This window comes from Dipodomys merriami, unplaced genomic scaffold (genome assembly GCF_024711535.1).
Source record: "Dipodomys merriami isolate MVZ:Mamm:240054 unplaced genomic scaffold, mDipMer1.0.p SCAF_11, whole genome shotgun sequence".
In the NCBI taxonomy this organism is placed as follows: domain Eukaryota; kingdom Metazoa; phylum Chordata; class Mammalia; order Rodentia; family Heteromyidae; genus Dipodomys; species Dipodomys merriami.
Window position 1 is genome coordinate 39,432,856 of NW_027202382.1, and position 23,810 is coordinate 39,456,665.

Here is a 23,810-nt window from a genome sequence, read left to right on the forward strand (position 1 = left end):
AAACGTCTGCTTCTTTAATAATCTACTTTTTATGGTGTGTCTACATGTGTATAATTCTTGTTTGTTTTTATAAGAATGGAATCAGACACATACTATCTACACTACTAAACCTCTTGGGGTCTTGGCTTATTGATCTGTGAAATGGAGCTAATAACACCTGTTTCCAGAGCTACTGGAATTAAATGAGATCATAGATGTAAAGGAGACAGACCAGACAGTCCACAATGACAGCTCCAGTTATCAATGATGTTACTGACAGGACTCTTCATCTTCATGGTCCTGGAGTACCAGTTTTAAATTCATTCATAATGGAGTATCCTCAACTGTCCAAATAACGGAAAGGCAGGATCATGCTATTTAGCAAAGGAACTACATCCATTTTCCCAGCTGTATCATCTGAATAAAGAAACATTTCTGTCTGAATGCAAGAAATAGGACTTGTGGGCTTTCTCTCCCAGTGGTACTCAGGTACCCCAAAACCTGAGTATATTTAACTGGAATAACCCAGGGCAATACCAAGTTACAGCTGTAACATTTCCTGGTACATTACTGGAGGAGAAAAAGTAAGGAGAAGGTGGGTAGCTTCTTACCAGCAGTAGTCCAGCAGGTGTGGAGGCAGCACAGGGATGTACACATGCTGCCAGTACATGGGGTAGAGCATAGCGGCTGAGCCATGAATGCAGGCAGTCAACTGCAACAGAGCAAAGCAGAGATTAAGAGCTAAGAACTGAAAGGGAACAAGTATTACCACTAAGTTCCAGTGTCAAATAACTACTCATCCACTTATTCTAAGTTAACTTACTCTAATGCACATTTGTAAGAGCTTTCTCTTAAAAATATCTACTTTTTTCCTCTCTGATTATAAAGTGAATGCAAGACAGGGGTATAAACTCTGTTAGAGTACTTGCCTTGCATGCACAAGACCCTGAGTTCATTCCATTGTAAAGGGTAAAAGTAAAAAGAAAAGTAAAAGCCAGGAGAGTGAGAGTGAGCAGAAGGACCTGAAAACCGGTTGTCCTTAGTTAACTTTAAAAATGACAAAGTCATTGGAACAATAAACATCCTGATGAATTTTATTTAACCAGAAAAGGGAACAAAAGCAGGGGTTTACAACTGAACTAGAAGGCCAGGGGAGAAAGGCCCAAACCCTGGAGGTGCTCCCATGTCTTAATGTACTAGGTGAGGCTAGCCTCTGCCTACTCTTCTGAGCTTCCTCCACTTCCTTCTCTCGGTCTTTGGCCGGAGCATCTCTACCTTGGGGTTTCCCTTGGTTGTAGAGATTTTGCTCCTTAGCTGAGCTACAAGGCAGAAATTGCTAGGAGCAATTTTGACTTTTCCTGCTGCTTTTGGTAACCTGTCACCTGGGACCATATTTCCCCCCCCCGCCCCCCCCCAGGACATATTTTATGGATTTGATTTTTTTTTTTTTTTTTGGGCCAGTTGTGAGGCCTGAACTCTGGGCCTGGGCACTGTCCCTTAGCTCTTCAGCTCAAGGCTAAAGCTCTACCACTTGAGCCACAGCGCCACTTCTGGCTTTTTCTGCTTATGTGGTGCTGGGGAATTGAACCCAGGTCCTCATGCATATAAGGCGAGCACTATACCACTGAGCCCTGATTTGAATTTTTTTTAATAGTAAAATATTATTCCTGGATCATGGTTGGTATTTAATAAATGTTAAATAAATATATGCATAGAACAAAAAGTATTAGTATTTTCAAACTGATTTATAAGCAATAGTATTTTCAAACTGATTTATAAGCAATCAATATTAAAAAAAGAAATGTACTCATTACCTGATTTATGTAACTGTAACCCCTCTGTACATCACCTTTACAGTAAAATTTAATTTTTTTTTAAAAAGCAAGCAATAGTGGTTCCTAAAGGATACTAACCCTTTATGATCTTTTAAAAACCAATTTATACTTTACTTACTTTTAATTTCTGAGTGTTTAGATAATTATGTAGACAAATCTTTTCCTTAGTGATGATTTCCTCTACTTTTATCTTAAGAAGGTCCTCCAAATTTTCTCCTAGCATTTAACTCTTTAATCCATCTGGAATTAATTTAGGTTTAAAAACTGAGGTGAGAATTTATTTTTTCAGTTAATCAATTGCTCTGGCATTGGTTACGGCCTAATCCTTTCTCTTCTATGCTTTTTACACATGCCTATTTTGTATTCCTATTTTTGTTCCTTAAGAGTTAGCTACATCATAAAATCAGCATTTGATACAATTAAAATTTTAGGAAAAGAAAATAAAAAGGAATACAATTCCTATAAAATTCAATATTGCAAAAAGAAAGGGAAAAAAGGCAACCTTTGGAGATGCAGTTATGAAGTAAAAAAAAGCCAACAACACATGTTTCTTTCTGTCTTTTTTCTTTATGTTTCTTTGGTTTCTGGGAAGCCTGTTCCCTAGAGAACTTTGCTTCTTTTGGAAGCTGTTAACTGGCCTTTGCTGACAGAAGGACATTTACGTGCTGAAAGAGTGACGTGCCAAGGCCCAGTTAAAAGAATCCCAAAGGTTAGTATAACATGACCAGCTTTAAATTGGATATTCTGCTGATGTTTCACAGTTGTGAGAGCTGTGTATTGAAGCCAGGGCACTACTTCCCCCATTCTCTTTTCCCTCCAGATCCTGTTCTTTAAATCAAGTACATGCCATGAACGGGAGATGATCTACTGAGCACTGGAGAGTTGCTTCCAATGATGCTGCCAAAGCCCCAATCCGTCCTTCCCAATCTATTTTTAGATTCCTCAATAAAGGAGGTTGTCCTATGTATACAAATGACAAATCCCTTCAGAGTTTCTTACAGATGGAAAACACTTGAGTGAGTGGAGAACAAACCAACCATAATCTAATGCCATCCTCAAGTCAGGACAGAAGATTACACTGGCCTTCAGCCTTGACTCTTGCTGCTTATCCTTTACCTAGTTGCCAGAGTACTCTTCTGAAAGTGCAGGTCTAGTCATAGTACTTTCTTCTCAGAAGTCTGGGGGCATGGTTAGAACAGATGTCTCCACCAGCTCAAAAATCTACCTTAAACCACATCTCAACAGCCCTGGCTGTTTTCCCTTAGAATATATAATAGGGAACATAGGAATAGTTATGGACTCCTTCCCTCCCCCTTCTTTCACTCATCTCCCACACTGGTCTCAATTTGTCCTGCTAGCAAACTCCTTCCTCAGGCCTCTGTACAAGTACTCCACTCCCCTTATCCCTGACGCCTTACTTTGGCTCACTGGGGCACTTCCCCATTACTAACAGGACCACAACACTTGTCCCCAGATATAAAGTACCCAGACAGAGGACCTTTCTCTCTTCATCTTATTCTCAGTGGCACTGCATACATAAAAGTGTTAGTTAACAGAGTGTGTCTTGAATAAATAAAAAATGATTCCTACTTAGAATATATTCACAACATAAAGATAGCTGCTTAGTGCTTAGATATCAACAGTAACTGACCCAACATTTTCATGAGGCGCACAGAGTGGGGCATGTAACACAAATTCCAAAACAGTAACAAGTTTAGACATAAGATATGTGACCATAGGAAAGATCAAGTTATTTATTCATTTATCCATTCGTGCAATGATATGGCTATTCTGTAACACATCAAATAAATGAAAGCACTTAAAACATCATTATATAAATTCATTTGTAATTCTTAGAAAAAGCCATCTCTTAAAATGATCCTATTTGAGTTGGAAATTGATTACTATTTTCTTTTTCTTTTTCTGTTTTTTTTTTTTTTTTTGGGGTCTGGTTGTGGGGCCTGAACTCTGGGCCTGGGTGCTGTCCCTCAGCTCTTCAGCTCAAGGCTAGCGCTCTACCACTTGAGCCACAGCGCCACTTCCGGCTTTTTTCTTTTTGCTTATGTGGTGCTGGGGAATCGAACCCAGGGCCTCATGCATTGCAAGGCAAGCACTCTACCACTGAGGCACCTTCCCAGCCCTTTGATTACTATTTTCTTTATAGTGTCTTTCCATGTCTTCTTAACCTCAAAATAAGTCTCCTAAGTAAAAGCCAAGATCTTAAAATAACTTACTTTTATTTAAAAAAAAAAAATCAAGGCCAGGCACTGGTGCCTAACACCTGTAATCCTAGCTATTCAAGAGGCTGAGATCTGAGGAGCACAGTTTGAAGCCAGACAGGGCATCAAAGTCCATGAGACTCTTTTCTCCAATTAACTAACAAAATCCAGAAGTGGTGCTATGGTTCAAGAGGAGCTATGGCTCAAGTGGAAGAGTGCTAGCTTTGAGCACAAAAGCTCAGGGACAACACCCAGGTCCTGGGTTCAAGCCCCAAGACAGGCACATACACATACACAAAAAATCAGGTTTTTAAAATGCCTGATTATTTCATTAGAGGATTTTCTAAGGGCTAAATCTGCAATTGAGGTAAAATGCATTCATCCATTTAAGAAAACAAACAAAACAGAGAGTTATTTGGCTCTTACCCAAAATACTAAGTGGCATATATTATATATATATATTGTTCCTCAAGAAAAGTGGCTAAGCTGATTACAAGTAAAGTCTTACTACATGGCTATACTTAACTAGGAGTAATGTGTTCTGTAAAGTATCACTCGCCATTTACTTTAAAAATAACTTTAAGGCCCATTTCTAAATGGCTATGTTGATTCCTTATAGAAGGTACATTTTTAAAGTAATGAAAGAATACAATTTGGAGCACAGTCAACAAAGGGGTATTGTGAATATTTAATTAAAGTACAAGTTGAGGAAAATGATCCTATCAAAATCTCACTCAGTGGGAAAATATAAAGATAGTATGTGTAAAATTTGCCCAAAGTCATTAGTCACAATGAATATTCATCAGAAGCCAATTATCAATCCCATTTAATGACACCCCAAAAGATTTTGCCTGAAGCAGCTGAATAGTCTAAGACTCCAGACAAAACTAGACGCCAAAACAGCCAGTCTAGCCAGGATACAGACTGTAAAGAAAACCGCTGGTGAATTTTGGCCACACCTTAGCAAATTCTGTCCTTGATTAAAAGTGTACAAGATTAGTCATATCATGGAGCTTTATATATGACTCCATTAATTTTCTCCAAGGCTTAAAGAAGACAATGGGGGCTGGACATGAATGGCAAGTGATCAGTGATATAGGTGGAAAAATTACAAGGTCTTAGTATATCTCAGAGATAATGCTCATATTGTCAAAATCTTAAAATTCTAATGCCCCATCTGATACCTAAAGGCAGATTTGCAAGTTAATGTGGAAGTAAAAATAAGAATTCTTCCTTTAAAAAAGTCCCCACAGTGTATGTGCCAAGCACTGTGTTAGAGGTTAAGGCTCTTGCAGAGTATTGTTTTAAAGGAATATGTATGTGGGAAGATATGCACACTCTCACATTTCACAGATTAAAAAAAAAAAGTCTCAGAGGGAAAATAACTTGCCCAAGGCCACATTGCTAGTGACAGAATTGGGACTCACATACAGGTCTGTCAGGCTGTAATGGTCACTGTTTCCACAATGCATAAATTAACTCAGAAACTGTTTATGTGACTACCCTGTGCCATCCAGTGTGCTGAGGATTCTGAAACAGATGAGGTATTATCCCTTTAGGCATTGCCCAATTATGTAGATATGCATTTGCCTCACTGTTAGATGACCAAACATCTAGGACAAAATACCAGTCTCAGGAAATAATCTTTTTTTTAAAAAACAGGACAAAGAACACATGAAGTTTATCACATGCCTAAGGCATGAGAGTTTTAGACTGGAAAATAATCATGCTTAAAACAAACTCAGATCTGACCATTTCCTGAGGATTAGTCCCATTTAACTAAGGTGTCGTAGTGTCTTTAATCCACAGGAAATCCTAGACCAGGAAATAATGACTATTAGTAAGAGGAAAGGTTTATATGCCAGTTTGGACACATATACCTGAAAGTTTGGATTAACAATAGCCGAAAATCTTACTTTTTGCCTGCTCCCTTTCACATACCTACCTGGCATAGTCAGCATTCCACTCAGTATCTTTTGATCTGAGCAAGTCACTGTATTTCCTGTTCTCAATATGTAAAATGAGAGGCTGGACCACAAGATCTCAATGTCTGCCTCTAGGTTTGGCTCTAGAGGGACTGCCATCTTTTGATGAGGAGAATGTGCCTTCTCTGCCCCAGTAGACAGAGGTCACATTCAAAGCCGCTCCTTATCTCCTACTTTGCTTGACACAAGGCAGGTGCTAGATCAATGTTTAGGCAATTTGAGAATGCCTCCAGCTTAACATAATCAGGAATGGTAGACAAGATTACCAGACATTTAACAAATTACAGTTGCTTAATAGATCACAACTATAAATTGCAAATTCCTAAGAAAGCATTCAGATTCCAAGTTCTAAATGCTGGCAAACAAAAATAATCAGATGGTCCCAGTCATTCTTCACATCCTGGGATTCACAATGTTAAACAAACTAACACCTGCTACACAGGGTTATAGGCATTCAGATTTCCCACTGTGAACTTAAACATAAAGAAACTGATAAAACAAAGGGAAGGAACAACAGATGACTAACTTTAACCATTACTCATTTTTATGCCTATCATTTCAATCAGGATCATCCTAGTTAGAAAAGTTGTAGAAAATGTTTTGGGTAAGTTACTAACTTTCTGAACTTGAGAATTGGATTCTTTTAATTACAAGCATCTTTGTTACCAGCAGGAAATAAATAATGCTATGATTCAATCAGTGTTGCGATTTTTGTGATTTTTTAAAATTATGAGTTATTCTCTAAAGGAAAATCCACTGTAGAATCTCCAAGAAGTTTTAAGCAAAATCTACAGGAACTCTGTAAACCTAGTCAACCCTTCCATGAGTGTGAGAAAAATCTTTAATTGTAAATGGTTCATCTATATTCCAACGGTGTTTGTTATAGTAGGAAAAGAGTTGGGTTCTAAGAATCCAAGCTAAGAAATGAAAAATGCTTTAGCAGAGAGGCAAGTTAGACAGCCTCAGAAATCAAAGAACCATCTACTAGCTCAGGCATGTGACAGGAAAGAAGGAAAAGAGCAAAAAGTGTCCTGCTTTCCTTAGAAGATGAGATGTAATACCTCCTTTTAAGGGAGTAGAAGATGCAATTTTCAGGTAGGTTTTTTAGCTTGATGGTACTAGTCTTACTATTTCCATACCCCATTATCTTTTGGGGAAAGGAAAAACAAACAAACAATCCATCATGGAGTCAAATTGAGTGCTTTCTCCCCCAAAGCAGTATCATCCAATAGGGAGGAAGCCCACTACCCTTTCTATTTTTTTTTAAAGCTACCTAGTAGCTAAAATAATTATAGTAAGTTATTAACCAAGGTAACAAGCTTTCTTGCCAAGATCTGACAATTTAAAACATTAAAGCAAATAAAGCTGCCAGAGAAAAGCTTTAGCTAACTAAGCAGAGACAGAAATTATGGTAAGGCAAAATATAAAGCCTGTAAGCACCAAGAAGAAGGAAAGAGCTTCTTTTTTATATTTAAGGTGAAAAAGAAAAAGACAAGGTTACATGGGGATGGATAATAATGCATTTAAATATAAAGACAGCAAATATTTACTACTCTTCCATTCTATGCCTGTGACAGACATTGCTAATTAATTAATCCTGAGGTTGAGATAGGACCTAAAAGTCCTTCCTTTACACTCACTATTGGTGACCATTCAAATTTGGCACTTAAGAGCAAATCTGTTTTCCACTTTAAACCTAGTATAAGGTTTGTCTGTAAAATTTCCTATGATTACAATTTATGTTTAGCTAGTGGTGTTACACAATCCTTTTATAAAGAACTTTTTTATTTTTGGTGGTACTAGGATTTAAACTTGGGGCCTTGCACTTTTTAGGCAAGTACTCTACCACTTGAAACATGCCCTTAGACCTTTGATTTAGTTTATTTTTCAGAGAGGGTCTTGTGTTTTTGTCTGGGGCCTGATTTAGACTATGATTCTCCTATACCTTTACCTCCTGAGTTGGAATTATAAATCTGTGCCACCATGCCTGGCAAGAATATTTTTTAAAAGCAAGCAAGCACAACTGAATATGGAAGTCATGAGTAGCTCTCTGTCAGGCATCTATATAATTGGAAAAGGAACTAAGAAACCTTCAGATGGTGAGGTACTAAATTTGTATACGTAGAAAAAGAAAAGACTCTCCCTTCCATAGTTTTGTGGGGCAAATCCAACCTTAGAAAGTGACAACAAACTCAGAAATGATTACAGCTATGAAATAGTCACTATTATAAGCACTTAATTAGCACTTAACTATCTGCCAAATACTGAGGACAGTATTTCACATATATTTAACTCATTTAATCCTTAATAGTTAGGCGATATTACTGTCCCCATTTTACAGGTGGGGAAGCTTACATAAGGTCACAAGCTTATGGTACAGTTAGGATATGAACAGTGGGAAGTTGAGTCCCCCACTCTCTGCTCTCACATTACATGAAACTGCCTGTGTGCTCTGATCTGTATTAATCCGACAATTACAGAGCATCTACTATGTGCACACGCCATGCCCTCAAGCAAGTTAAAATAGAGACAGAAAGATCAAAATGCAAACAATCAACTTCAACACAAAAGCATTATGAAAGAAGTGCTATAATAGAGGTTCAAGTGTGTCAGCATAGAAAGAAGGAATCCCTAATTCTGCCTGGGGCAAGCATTGGGCAGCACAAAGACAGAGGTACCAGAGCATTCAGAGACTGGAGGATGAGGATAGCAGAGGTTTCGGGAGGCTAGTCAGGTAGAGAAGTAGGTCAAGTGACCACAATAGCTCTTTAGGCCAATTGAGTGCTATGTAGTAATGACTGCAAAGATTCAGGCAAAAATGACCACTGAAACAACAATTAAGTCACTAGTGAGAAGTGGGCAGGTATGCAAACCTGGAATGTGTCCCTGACTGCTCTCTGGCACAGATGCATTCACCACCCACTGCCACCAGTTATACAAACAGAATCTGCAAAACTCTCCCAGGAGGATCTCTAATATCTTCCCTGCTTCTCAAAGTCAAATCCAGGGTTACTGCCCACAAAGGTGAGTTTCAGTGTAAGTGCTACATGTACAGAGTAAGTAGTATATGCCCAGAGTTGGCTATGATTTTTCATATCTGTGTTTATGAATCCTTTACTAGTCCCAATTTTACAGGAGAGCTCTAAGAGATTCTAGAGGTCAATTTGACCACATCCATAGGAGTAGACAGTGGAACAGGGAGGATCATGTCCATAGCAAAGGCAGAGCTGAACAAAACCTTCTTGAACAAAACCATCAGCTATGTTGTTCCTTCTTGAGGAAGAGATGTCAACAATAAGGCTGTCTGATGCATTTGACTGTGAGAGCACATATAACCCTCAGGGTAGAAGAAAAGCACAGACATGAAATACGTCCATGTTTATACTAACCCATGACTGAATGGCCTAATCTCACATCATACTACCCCCACCTCGGTTCACCAAAGTGACCATACCTGCCATCAGCAGGAACAGCAGAGGGGGTTATAAACCCATGTGCTCACTAACTTAATGCATAGTAGGCTATCTAGCTTCCTTAATGAAACCAGCCATTTCTGCCAAAGTGAACGCCACAGTTAGGGATTTTCAAGTATATTGAGATGTAAGTGATTTTACTATTACTCATTAGTGTTTTTTTGGAAGAGGTCTGATTCACAAGAATTGTTAAGAAATAAGTTATCTATCAGGTGCTTGTGGCTCACATCTGTAATCCTAGCTACTCAGGAGGCTGAGATCTGAGGATCACAGTTCAAAGAAAGCCTTGGCAGGAAAGTCTGTGAGACTCTTTATCTCCAATTAATCACAGAAAACTGGAAGTGGCTTTGTGACTTGAAGTGATAAAGCACTAGCTTTGAGCAAAAAAGAGCTCAGGGAGCCGCCAGTGGCTCACACCTGTAATCCTAGCTACTCAGAAGGCTGAGATCTAAGGATTGCGTTCAAACCCAGCCGGGCAGGAAAGTCCGTGAGACTCTTATCTCCAATAAACCACTAGAAAACCAGAAGAGGCACTGTGATAAAAGTGGTAGAGCGCTTGCCTTGAGCTGAAGAGCTGAGGGACAGCGCCCAAGTCCAGAGTTCAAGCCCCATGACCCAAACCAAAAAAGAACACAGGGACAGTGCCCAGGCCCTAAGTTCAAGTCTCACAACTGACAAAAAAGAAAAGAAGGAAGGAAGAGAAAGAAAGAGAAAGAAAGAAAAAGAAAGGAAGGAAGGAAGGAAGGAAGGAAGGAAGGAAGGAAGGAAGGGAGGGAGGAAGGGAGGAAGAGAGGGAGGGAGGGAGGGAGGGAGGGAGGAAGGGAGGGAGGGAGAGAAAATTCATCAGTTCTATAAGGAATATACAAACTGATTTCACAAATCTCCCACATTATTAAACTAATAAAATTTTAGGCCATGTTCATAATGATGTCTTAAAAGAAACATCATCTCTCAAGGTTACTTACATACACATTCCCCAATTCACATTGGTGAACCGCAGTGTTATGTCATAGCATTGCTGAGAACTTAAACAGATGATACTTAGTGATGTCCTTCTCTAGACTAACCACAACCAGATCAAAGCTCTCCCAAAGAGAATCATGAAGAAAAACAACAAGCTAGTCTGTACTCATAAATGTCTTCAAAACAAACATAATCAGTCTCTATTATATAGTCTCAAAATGCAAATAAGTTTGTGACACAAACAACTAGCACCAAAGAATAAATATTATATGCATCCAAAAGAACAGTCTGTTTATTACTTCCAAATCTGGCTATGCATCAATCTCCTGGAAAACATTTAAAAACGATTTAATTCTCTGGTTCCATACAAGACCTTTCAAACCAAGTGGTGGTTATAGGTGCTCCAGACCAACTACATTTTAGCAAATTCTCTGGGTTTTTAACATTTGGGAACTCTGACTATGAGAATCCTGTGCCTACTTCAAAGGGGAGGGGCTCATGTTTGTTGAAGCAATGGTAGGAGAGGAAGGTAAAATCTAATATGGAGGGCACATCTGGTCGAAGTTGTATCGAGATCACAAATTAAACTATCCATGCTCCATATTACATTACAGAGTCTCCTTAACATCTCACAGCTCTCTTCATTCTAGTTATAGTTCAACAAGAACAGAAAACTAATTCACACATAAATGAAGTATATAGTTCACAAAGCAGTTAATTATATTTACATTTAAAACCAGAAAATGAGAATATAAATAAAGCATACCAATCTTTTCTTCTACATCCTGTCAAGGGAGGTTCCTTTCATGGGTTTTAAACAGTTTTTAATATTATCTGAGCCACAATAAAACTTTATGTAATGGAGATTAGCTAGGCAATGATGTTCTCATGGTTGACTGCCGAGTTTGTAGTTCATGCCACTTCATTACATTTTGCTAAGTATTTCCCTCTTCACGAAAAGGATTAGTTTTCTTCTCACTTATTTGAATACTCTTCTTAGGTTGTGAACATGAACTAGGTTAATCTCTTTCTTTTAGCATATAAAAGATGAACAAACAAAACATTCATTTTATTTTATTTTTTTAAAATAGAATACTAAATTTAGTCTTAGAATTCTCTGTTTGGGAAGTTTCCAGTTACAAGGTCTTGGCTTCCCTTGAGCACAGTTTGAAACAAAATAATGCAGTTTGTTCCGGGCTGGAACACGCAGAGTGGAGTGTGCAGGCAGAGGGCCCTGGCTTGGGGCCAGGGCTTCAAACCTCCTTACACTGTCACTCTCCTCTCTGCTTCAAGGGCTGCAACACAGCAAACAATTCAGTTTTTCTACCTCAGAAGAACTGGGAAAGCTTTGCACGCATCATTTAGGTGCCAGGACCACCACACAGGCTGGAACAGCCATGGCAAGGTGGAGTTCATCTGGAAAAAAGTAAAAATGAAGCTGATATGAAAACCTGCCCTATCTACAAACTGGCCCTTTCTCAGGTCACAAGACCAGATGGTTCAAGACAATGAATGCTGTCAGGGGAGTGGGCGGGATGGGACAGCGTAATGTTGGGAAAGGATCCAGAGCTTCCCTTGAATATTGAAGCAGATATAAAGGGCCAGACTGAGTGGCCCTGGTGAGGACACAGAGGTTTCACCCATTACTCTTCAGGTCCCCAGTGCCCAAGCCTCACATTCTCTGGGACAAATTTTTGTTACTAGTTGGAGAGAAACTGACAGGGAAATGCATCTAGTTTTTCTAAGATACCATCACAAAAGTAATCATTCTTTTCAGTTACAGGAATCACACAAATAATGAGGTGTGGAGGCTCAATGACTTGTAACAATCTGGCCTCCAAACTACATCACCTTCCTAAGTATTTGTTTGAAAAAGTATTTGCTGGGTAAGACAAAGTACATATTCCTTAGGAAAGTAAATACACTTTTACCAATATGTACCTGAACATTCTGTTTTAGAAACTTCTTCCAGTACCTTAAAATGTATAAAAGGGTCAATTAGAGCTGGGATACATGTGACTCTGCAGGCACAATGATCACTGCAGAGCCAAGCTTAGGGCAGCTGGAGTGGGGTGGGCAGAGATTATACAAACAACAGGCTAACTAACAGCGATGAGAGAAATGGAGCTTTGGCTAACAGAGCAGTCTGCCCGTTAGAAACTCACACGTTGGCCTTCTGTTTCCCCAGTGCCTAGAGTGGTGCAGAGCCCACAGAAGCAGCTTGTTAAATCTGAAATGAACAGCTTAGATGTGCACACAAAGACAACACCAGGCTGAGGCTCTGTCATTCAGACATGGTTGACAGAACCATGACACAGTATGAGGTAGCCAGAGGGACACTGGCCTGGGGCCAAGAAAAGTAGATTCTGCAGCTCATCTTAAACAAGGCACTTCAACTTTCTGGGTATCAATATTCTCATCCACAACAAAAGGAGAATAAAACAAGGTAACTGCAAGGACTAATAAAGAAAAATGACACATATATGTATATATATATATACTTATTTATATACATATACATATATTCATGTAGTCATATATTATATATTCATATATACAAATACATATGTATATATGATTGCACAGCACCTGACATAGTACACAGCTTGGAAAAGTTAACTTTAAAGAATTTTAACATGCCTGTAATCCCAGCTACTTAGGCAGCAGATAATGGAAAGATTGTGGTTTGAGGCCAGCCTGGGTAAAAAAGTTTGTGAGATCCCTACCTCAGGGATATACCTGTAGGCATACTGCCACAGTAATTCAAGAGGCAAGAGGATTGTGATCTGAGGCTGATCTTGGACAAAAAAAAACTATCTGAAAAACTAACTCGAAAAGTCCTGGGAGTATATCTCAAGTGGTAGAGTACCCTAAGTTCAAGCACTAGAACTACTGGAAAAAAAAGAGTAGGGGGGAATCGGTATGGGGGTTTGCCATATGAAGTACTGAGCAGTTAAATAAAGACGTTCTACACTTGTATTCTGCAGATGCTATCACCACATCTCTCTGGCAGTCCTGGAGTCACACAAGAAGTTTCTTTAACTGCTATAAAATCAGCTTTCATTGTCTACCCAAACCAGTAGTGCCCAGCTGCACCAATTACCCATCTATCCACCAGCTTTAGCTAACTGTTTTTGGCTCTTGATAACAACTTACAGGAGCTAGGAATGTGGTGTAGTGTTAGAGTGCTTGCCTAGCATGCATGAAGACCTGGGCTCAATTCATTAGTACCACATAAGCAGAAGAAGCCAAAAGTGGCACTGTGGGCTCAAGTGGTAGAGTGCTAGCCTTGAGCAAAAGAAGCTCAGGGATAGTGTCCAGGCTCTGAGTTCAAGCCCAAGACTGGCAACAACAACAAAAAAAGAACTTGCAAGTTTCCTTTATGAGGCAGATAATTCAGATATTCCAAGACAGTCCTGTTTGAGGGCTCTAAAAACAGTGTGAGAAATGGCATCCAATGAGCATAATCTAGTGGTGAAGACCTTTGAAGGGGTGCAGATTCATCAGTACATACCATTTCTGACTTCTCTTCCTTCCCCAACACTGTGTCATAATGATCTATTCGCATATACCCTCTCCTACTGACCAGGATGTAACCTCAGACAAGCTTCTCATCTCTCGAGACTGGCTGGCTGCTATGTAACTGGACAATAATGTAGAATGTGCAGGAGTGCTGATAGAACTATATGCTATCATTTCTATAAAGGCCTCAACTCTGATCTACCTGGTATCCATGGGATTTCCAAAAAGTAGTTATGAGTTAACTTAGTCACGACAAGAATATGAAAGAAAAATGGGACCTTTGTGCTACAGGAAAAAAAATCACTGCTGTATTTACATTAGAGAACAAGATTTAGCTAAGTCTTCTCTATTTATCATTTATAAAGGAAAACAATCAATATACATTAACTGAGCAAAAAGAACAAAAACTTACATTTTTCTTATATAGAATATAGCAATGTTATTGACCAAGACACCTTGGAATGCATATTTTCTAACTGAATTAAATATTGTTGAATTTATCTTTATTGACACACAGTCAATTTTATAGAAGGCAGCAATCTGGAATGTTCTGACAGCTTCTATCTTTCAGGTGCTTGTTGGCTCTGAAAAAGCATTAAGCCTACATCTTATCAAACTTGAAAAAAAGGGATTTGTCAATGTATTACAGGCCACGACAGTCTCTATCAAGAGAAGGCATCAGAACGCCCAGGTTAAAACAGTCTTCCAGGTCTCCATTTCATCTATAAGACAAGGAAATAAAAGGCAACAATAGGAAAACTTGTAAATTCAGAATCTGGAGAGGTCAAAAGGCTTGAATAATATTATTCAGATACTTTATCCCCAGCGGAATGCCACCTTCCTTATCAAGGTACTGATGACTGGATGTGAGTCACAAGGAGAACCTCATTTCCCCCAACAAGGCTTCTACTGGCAATTAGAAAATTCAGAGTTTGGTTTGGAAAACCAAACCATTTGTAAAACAACAATAATAGCACAACCCCCTCCTCAACTTTTGTTTAAGTCAAAGTAATACACATTTATAATATTAACAACAAACTAAATAGTGGCAAAGGCTTATATTGAGAAGCTGTTTTCCACTACATGATTCTCAGTAGTCACATTCAACACAGGACTTCTCTCCTTGTTTCTGAATAATTGCCTCTTGGGTTTATTTTTAAACATTAAAAGCTGATCTCTTGTTATGGTATTTACTGATTTATAATAAATATATGCACATTTACAGACTTGGCTCTGAGAGTTTTGTAGGCATTAATCATTTTAATTTTAATTAATATGGGATCGTGAGTGACCCAAAGAACAAAAGCTGTTTTGGGGAAAGGACTGAGAGGAGAGGGACAAGACAAGAAGTAGATAATTCTCTTGAGGGATTTTATTCTAAAAGGGGAAATAAAAATGAAATGAAGGGGGTGTGGGTCAAAGAAGTATTGTTTAGTTGATAGGTTTGGGAACTAGTATATCATACTGGTTAGCTCCAAAGAATGTGGCAGCAGAGAAGGACAAACTGGTGCTGGACAAAAGAGCTGATTGCTGGAGCAGCACGAAGGAGGGCATGAAGAAGTAACGTTCTCCCACAGCCCCTCTGAGCCATCTCTAAAACTGCAGTCCCTCATCACCTCCACCCACTCTGCTCAGCTGCCATCCTAATGCCTCAGTTCTTACATCAGCGATGGTACTGTACACTTAACTTATTACGCTGTGTTTCCTGTACATCTATCCTACTATACACTACAAGCTTCAAGAAGTCAGAGATTTCTGTTTTGTTCCCTGTTGGCTATGGTATCCCCAAGGTTACCATAAATACTTTACGGGAGGAAATCAGGTGGACAAGCAAAGTGATTGGCCCATTGGATGACAGATAGATCACCCACAAAGGGAAAGCAAAGTATAGAGTACTTAGAAAGTTGAAAGGTGTGGTAGGGGCTGCTGAGATTCTCTTCTGGGTTGGAATTCTGGGTTAGAATTCTGGGTTGGAAAGTCCAGAAGTCCAAAATACTGCTTCACTATCTTTCTGGTTTCTACAATTGTAAATTCACATATAACATTGATTCTTAACCTTTGTACAAAAATGACTTTTTTCCTATTCCGAATGGTCTAAAATTTCCTAATAAAAGAGCCTGGTATCTTATTTTCTGACAAATTACTTTTCAAAAGCACACACACATAAAGAACAGCATATAAACAACTTAAGAACTCAAAACTTACCATGTAAGCCAGGAATCAGCAAGCTAAAGTAAAAAGGCCAAGGTGGTCTCCTGCCTGTTTCAGTAAATATAGCTTTGTTGGAACATGGCCTATGAGTTTATCTATAGGTCAAAGCCCAGTAATTGCAACAAAGATAGTGTGGGCTCCAGAGTCAAATATTACTTGGTACTTCACAGAAAAAGTTGTTGAACCCTAACCTAGCTTGAAACAAAAAACAGTCAGTGGAATTTGTCTAGCAAGCATAGGACATATATTTTAATCTCAACGCTGGGGGAAAAAAAAAAGTTAAAACTGCCAGGTGCCAGTGGTTCATGCTTGTAATCCTAGCTACTCAGGAGGCTGAGACCTCAGGACCTTGACTTTCCTATTTATACTTCCCATGTATCTATACTCTGCTTTTATCAGTTGAGATGGCGGGGGAAGGGAGGGTGTCTCACAAACATTTGTGCATTGGCCTGGAACTATGATTCTGCCAATCTCACTCTCTTGAGCAGCTGGATTAGTGTGAGCCACAGTGCCTGGTACATTTAAACTTTTTTTGGGGGTCAGTCGTGGGGCTTGAACTCTGGGCCTGGGCGCTGTTCCTCAGCTCTTCAGCTCAAGGTTAGCGCTCTACCACTTGAGCTACAGTGCCAGTTCTGGTTTTCTGAGTGTTTATTAGAGATAAGAGTTTCACAGACTTTCCTGCCCGGGCTGGCTTTGAACCTCGATCCTCAGATCTCAGCCTCCTGAGTAGCTAGGATTACAGGCATGAGCCACAGGCACCCGGCTTACATTTAAACTTTTGATCCACTTAGAATTTCATTTTGCCTGAGAATTTTTCTTCTAACTTCTACTGACAGAAACTACTGAGAAGGTTGTCCATTCTTCACAAATATTCCTGTACCTTCTCTATTGCTTTTTTTAAAAAAACAAACGAACAAGAAACTCAGGTATAAATGGTCTATTTCTAGGTACTCATAGTCTATTCTATTAGTCAGTTTGTAGTCTGACAGATGTTATGGCCAGCAGCTTTATTACTACAGCTTTATAAGAAGTCTAAATACATTTTGGTGATTCTCTCTCTCTCTCTTTCTCTCACACACCCACACACACCCACACACACACACATTATTTATTATTTACTTACTTTTTGTTAGTTATTTCTTGCTGGTCCCAGGGTTTGAACTCAGGGCCTGGGCGTTGTCCCTGTCTCTTTGGTGCTCAAGGCTAGAGTTCTACCATTTGAGCCACAGCTCTACTTCCAGCTTTTTCTGAGTAGTTAATTGGAGATAAGAGTCTCATGGAGGGCTGGGAAGATGGCTCAGTGGTAGAGCGCTTGCCTTGCATGCCTGAGGCCCTGGGTTCGATTCCTCAGCATCACATAAGCAGAAAAAGCTGGTGCTGTGGCTCTAGTGATAGAGCCCTAGCCTTGAGCTGAAGAGCTGAGGGACAGAGTTCAGAGTTCACGACCAACAACAACAAAAAAAGAGTCTCATGGACTTTCTTGCCCAGGATGGCTTTGAACCGCAATCTCAGATTTTAGCCTCTTGAATAGCTAGGACTATAGGCATGAGTAACCAGTGCCTACCTTATATACTAATTTTAAAATTAGCTTGCTGGGTACTATGTCAAACCTCATTGGGATTGGAAATGAAATTGTAGTCAATAAATGTATACATCATTTGAATGAAATGGCATCTTCAAAATACAGAAATCTGCCTATTTATGAACACGGCCACATTTTTTTCTCATCTATTAACCACTACAGACATTTTCACTTTAATAGAAGTTATATTAATAGATTTGCAACACATTTATGGACTCAACCTATCTTAGTTACTATGAGACTTTAAAGATATTTGCTTTCATTTTGTCTAAGATTTTAAAGCCTACAATAACAAGTAATATTGACTAGCAATTTTCCTTACTTTGACTACCTCTTTGTGTGGCTGAATGTCAATGTTATACAAGTGGTACAGGAAAAGCTAGGGAGTAATCCCTGTTTGCTCTAGTCTTGGGTTTTTACCTAAGATTTAAATGATCTGTTCCTTTAATTGTCTGATAAATTTATCTATAAAGTTATGTGGGTTGACTTTTATCTAGACAAATATATTAAAATGTGGACTCAAGTTCTATAAATTACATGATTATTTAATTTTCCTATTTCTTTTTGAGTCAATTTTGATAAATTACATTATTCTGTTGATTACACTTTAGTTTTTAAATACTAGCATAAAGTTGGTAACAATATTTTCTTACTAATTTTAAAATCTCTGCTACATCTGTTCCTTAAATTTGTTCCTTTATTTCATTTTAGTTTGGGGAAGGAACAGAAATAACTTTGTATGTTTTTCTACTACATTTGTATGAAAAAAACTACACAGAAGGTACACTCTTCCTTTTCTGTAAAGATAGAGAAAAATAATGGAATCCGATAAAGCTGGTGTAGTGAGAATAAAATGATGAAATATGTAATGTATTTAGGATAGTGAGTGGCACATGTTAAGGGCCCAAAGCACTATTACAATACATTTAATTCTACTGAGATGAGTTTTGTTCTGATGAAGCTTTATAATTCAAAGCAGCAGTGACTAATATAAAATATGCCCTCATTTCATTCAGCCTTTTAAAGAGGCAATGATAAATGTGACAGGCAATATTTCCATTCTGAAACTCAGTCTGAATCTTCATGTCCTAAGATTGTTAACTACACAAGTAAATTACATAAAATAGAATGCAAAACAATACACAAATGTGAGTATATTGTAAGCTGTCAGGCTTTTGTCACCCACTGTGTGTTATGAGCCTTGAACATAAAAGGGAATCAAAAATAATGAAATTATAATGAAAATCTAAAGAAAATTCAAGAGTGTCACACAAGTTTCACTATGTGGTATCTTTTATTCATGGGTAAATACAACTAATTTTTACCATCTTTTTTTTTTGAATGCCAATACTGGGTCTTGAACTGGGGTCCTGGGCACTGTCCTCTACCTTCATCATTCAAGGCTAGTGCTCTACCATTTAAGTCACAGCTCTGTTTCTGGCTTTTTAGTAGTTAGAGATAGATCAGGAATCTTATAGATTTTCCTGCTCAGGCTGTAATCCTGAACTGTAATCCTAAAATCTTAGCCACTTGAGTAGCTAGGATTACAAGCATGAGCCACCAGCATCAGTTGTTTCAACCATCTTTAGTAGAAGTATGACGCATTTTACTCCCAGACAATTTCTGCATCTGTATTACTAACAACAACAAATTGGAAAACAGATATTGAATGTGTACTGAGGTCTGTGATTTAATTTGAAACACATGAAACATAAGATTGAATTTTTTAAAAGCCAGGGGTGTAATTTAGCCGTAGACAGTTTGGCTAATAAGCAAGAGTCTCTAGGTCAAATTCTCAGCAATGAAAAGATTAATAAATTAAAAATAAATAATTAAAAAATAAATAAAAACTACAGTAAGAAAGACTGGTAAATGGTAAAAACAATGTGCAGATGGATAAATATGTAATAAAGTAACCTCAGTTAATTATTATTGGTCAAAAATAGATGCAATTATATTAATTTTCACTATAAAGTTATTTAAAAATTTCTAGAATGATTGAGAATTTTTATAATAAAAATAGGGAAAAACAAACTATACTTGTCAAGTAAAAGAAAACTAAAAGAAATGTGAAAAACATGTTATTTATATATAAAAATTATTACACTATATAGAGTTTATTATAATTTATAAAAAATATTAAAACTCCTTTTGATAAAGAGGAAAAGATATTAATAAGATACACAGGAAGTAAACTCATGGAAAATAGTTACCTCTACCAAAGAATTAAAGAAAATAAAATATGCTACTTTGACTACTTTATTAGAAAAAATACACACATGATTGAGGAAAGGCTGAAGTAAAATTGTTCTACTAGGGCTGGGAAGGTGGTTCAGTGGTAGAGTGCTTGTCTTGCATGCATAAGACTCTGGGTTCGATTCCACAGCACCACATAAGCAGAAAAAGCCAGAAGTGGCGCTGTTGCTCAAGTGGTATAGTGCTATCCTTGATCTGAAAAGCTGAGGGACAGCCTCCAAGCCCAGAGTTCAGGCCCCACAACCAACAACAACAACAAAAAAGTGTTCTACTATACACAGCTGGCAACATTCACTGGAAAACACACATGGTTGGGGAAGTAATCTGGCATCTTTAAGTCATGGTGCTCATTAGGTTCTTAGACCTGGTGCTCCCACTCCTTAGAGTATCAGCTATATCAGTCAAAAGAAGCTAAGAGATGATTGTTGCAATATTATCTACTAGAGATTAACTTGCAACAACCTAAAAACAGTCAGAGGAGATAAATTTTAGTAATGGTGATATAGCTATATAATGGAACATGGTGTACACATTAAAAAAAAAAGGGGGCTGTGGCATAAATGGTAGAGTACCTGTGTGCATAAATGGTAGAGTACCTGTGTATCATGTGCAAGACCTTGAATCCAAGTCCCAATACTGACACACACACATAAAAGACAGTAATGAAAGCTTAGGTGGAAAGAAGTACAGTGCTCACAACACATACTCAAAAGGAAAACTATTTATAATTGATTGTGAGACTATAAAAATATGTGAAATGTGCTTTGACACTATAAAGCAGCATGAATAATGAATGAAAATGATGTATTACCATATGAGGGGAATGTGGCTAATTCGTTTTCCTAAAATTTCTTTAATCTTGCTGCTAAGTCCTTCTATTAGAGTGTATCACTGAGACGCCTGTGTGCACACTGCACTCACCGTGCTCAGCTTGCTGCAGGCAAGGAGGATCCGGCGCTCATACAGCATGCTGGCATACAGATGTAGCATGTTGTTGACATCCACAGCCACAAAATATTCTGTCAGATTTCTCTAAGAAAAAGAAGAAGGCAAGGTTTGTGACTGCTTTTGTTTGTTCTTATTACAAGGAGTACCTAATAACAACACAAGAAACAGAAAATAATAAGAAAGCACACACACTCTTCTTCCTCTGTCCTGTTCTTTCTAACTAAATCACACTCATGTATAAAGTCATGAATTTTTGCAAAGTTGGAAGACAACTTGGAGATGAGCAGCAGCCTGAGCAAATGTACTTTTGTGTGGTGATTATAGTTTACAACACAAGGTCAGATATAATACCATGTTTGCTTTTCATGTGAGTCTGAAAGGTGAGAGAAACAGGAATTTTATAGTCTCACAAATGAGGAAACCAAGGTACAGGGAGATTTGCCAAGATCAAATGGTCTAATAAGCAACGAAGACAGGACTGCTGCTCAGATCTTCCAGCCTGAGGCCCTAGAAGTTTCCCAAGGTACTATGTCATGTAAAAGAAAGCACCCAGGGACCAAAATGCTTTCCAGACAGGACCCATTTCTATCCAGCAGATTCCAGCTTCCAAACCCAAGCATGTACTTGTCCTATCCACACTGCCAGTGTCCACGCTTCTCCATAGCTTACAGTCTCCAAAATTGCTCTCCCATAATTAAAGCTACTTTAGAGTTACAACTTCCAATATTCCTCACTTAAAAAAAAAAAAAAAAGAGACAAATAGTAGCCAGTTGTGACAAAGCAGTTAAAACACTGCTTTTGTCTCTGGCCTGATCTTCATTCTTTAATTAGTATTACAGATTGGTATTCTTTAAATTTTAGGAAAAAATTCAATGTGTTTGGCTTCTACAATCCCTTCTATAACCACTTGACTTTAATAATACACATGAATATGCTAATTTCTTCAATGTTGCAGGTTTTCAATGCCTCACAATATAATCCTCTGCAAATGAAAGAGGGTGTGTGTGTGGGGGGAATGGAACACTATTGCCAGGGGCTATAGTTTATAATGATTGAAGATCTATAACCCATAATTTGAAGTAAGCCAGGTAGATTTTACATGCAAAATAATGTAAAGTGCTTTTCAACAACATTATGGCTTGTGAGTTAAGAATAAGTACTTATCTTATGATTTATGATTGTTTGACTGGAGTTACCAGGTTAACCACCAACCTTTATAAATAAAGACCATGGGAAATAGAAGCTCCATATACTAACTACCTTATCAAGTGCCAGGTACTGCATCAGGCACTCTATGCAACCTCATGCAATCATCACAAAAATCCTGTAGGCATTATTCTTTTCAATACAGATTAAGATACTGGTGACATTCAGTAATTACAAGTCAAACCTGACTTTAAAGCCAATATATTTTCCCTTAAGCCTGTCCATATGAAATATTTTCAACATCTATATGTAGAAGGTTTTACAGAGATTCACTTAATACTGAAACCACTTCTTAGACACATTACTCTCCCTACTTAAAGATGAAAAGTAGGCACAGAGAAGTGATATTTGACAATACACAATTCAATCTTACGTTTTTAAATGCCCTCTAAACTGTAGGTAAAACTAATATTCAGAAAAAAGTACTGAGTGTGTGAAAAAACAAGACTAAGATTGCTTTTAAAAATTACTGCTACCTCATTTACTGAGCAATCCTATGGACTAGGCAATAAATAAATTGACTTGTGTTCTTTCTGCCATAGAAGAGGCATTACTAGTCCACTCTTGTTTTTGTTTTGTTTTTGTTTTTGCCAGTCCTGGAACTTGTGAACTCAGGGCCTGGGTTCTGTCCCTGAGCTTCTTTTGCTCAAGGCTAGTACTCTACCACTTGAGCCACAGCACCACTTCCAGTTTTTTTTTTAATGTATGTAGTACTGAAGAATCAAACCCAGAGCTTCATGCATCCTAGGCAAGCACTCTACCACTTAGCCATATTCCCAGCCCATTATGTCCACTCTTTAGATGGGAAAACTGAGGCTCAGGAAGATTAGTAATCTAAGATTATTCAGCTAGAAAAGGTAGCAGTTAGGGTTCAAAACCAGGTTTCCTGAATCCACAACTCAAATGTTAACATCATGCCAACATACCTCTTAACAAATACAATGGCAAAATGGAACACATACCAAAGGCAGTTAGAATTGGGTAAGAAGTATCTCTTCTGCCTGTGCGCAGAGAGCATTAAAGTTAATGTCAGGGTGGGGTTCATGCTGGAGACAGTGACATGGCAGAGCATTTCTCACCAACAAAAATATAAGACCCTCAGCTGAGCATTTCAGCAAAAGCTTAACTGCTGATGAATTACATGAATTTTTCTTTTAAGAGAGGATGGAAGTAAAAAGAAAATAGAAATGAGGAGCTTAAAGAAGGCCAGAAAGCCCATTAGCACTTTTGACAGATCCAAAGATAACTCTGAAGCCACCAAAACGTGGCCTCAAGAGTCTGCCAAGAAGTTTCACGCTGGGTAGAAATATGTTACACAGCTTGTCGTCCAAATAGGGAGACACAGCGTCAGAGACAAATCCTGTGCCTTATTTTGGTGGGAGAAAAAAAAAATCACAAGGATACTTTTGTGGATGGCAAAGGGAACATTTCCCAAATAAAAACACTGCTTGACTGGGTAGGCCCCCCATTCTCTGTCAGGATCCTGAGCAACTCAGGTACCTATTCCAGAAACTCTACACAGGTATGTTAAAAATATGTAACATTTAGCCAAATTCTTTCTAAACTGTCATGTACTTTTTTTGGTATTTCTCATCCCATCTGTGCTGATTACCAAGATATTTGTGTCTAAA

General features: G+C 38.3%; 1 protein-coding gene across 7 annotated transcripts in view; it reads right to left on the reverse strand.

The window, feature by feature from the left end:
* Positions 1-23,810, reverse strand: part of Dennd1a (DENN domain containing 1A) — a 482,983-nt gene that overhangs the window by 206,935 nt on the left and 252,238 nt on the right. For all 7 annotated transcript variants that reach the window (XM_070013301.1, XM_070013293.1, XM_070013274.1 and 4 more), the window contains 2 exons: positions 20,947-21,057; positions 591-691 (listed from right to left, as the gene is read on the reverse strand). In XM_070013301.1, the coding sequence (XP_069869402.1) occupies positions 591-691; positions 20,947-21,057 (212 nt within the window). The remainder of the gene's footprint in view (positions 1-590; positions 692-20,946; positions 21,058-23,810) is intronic.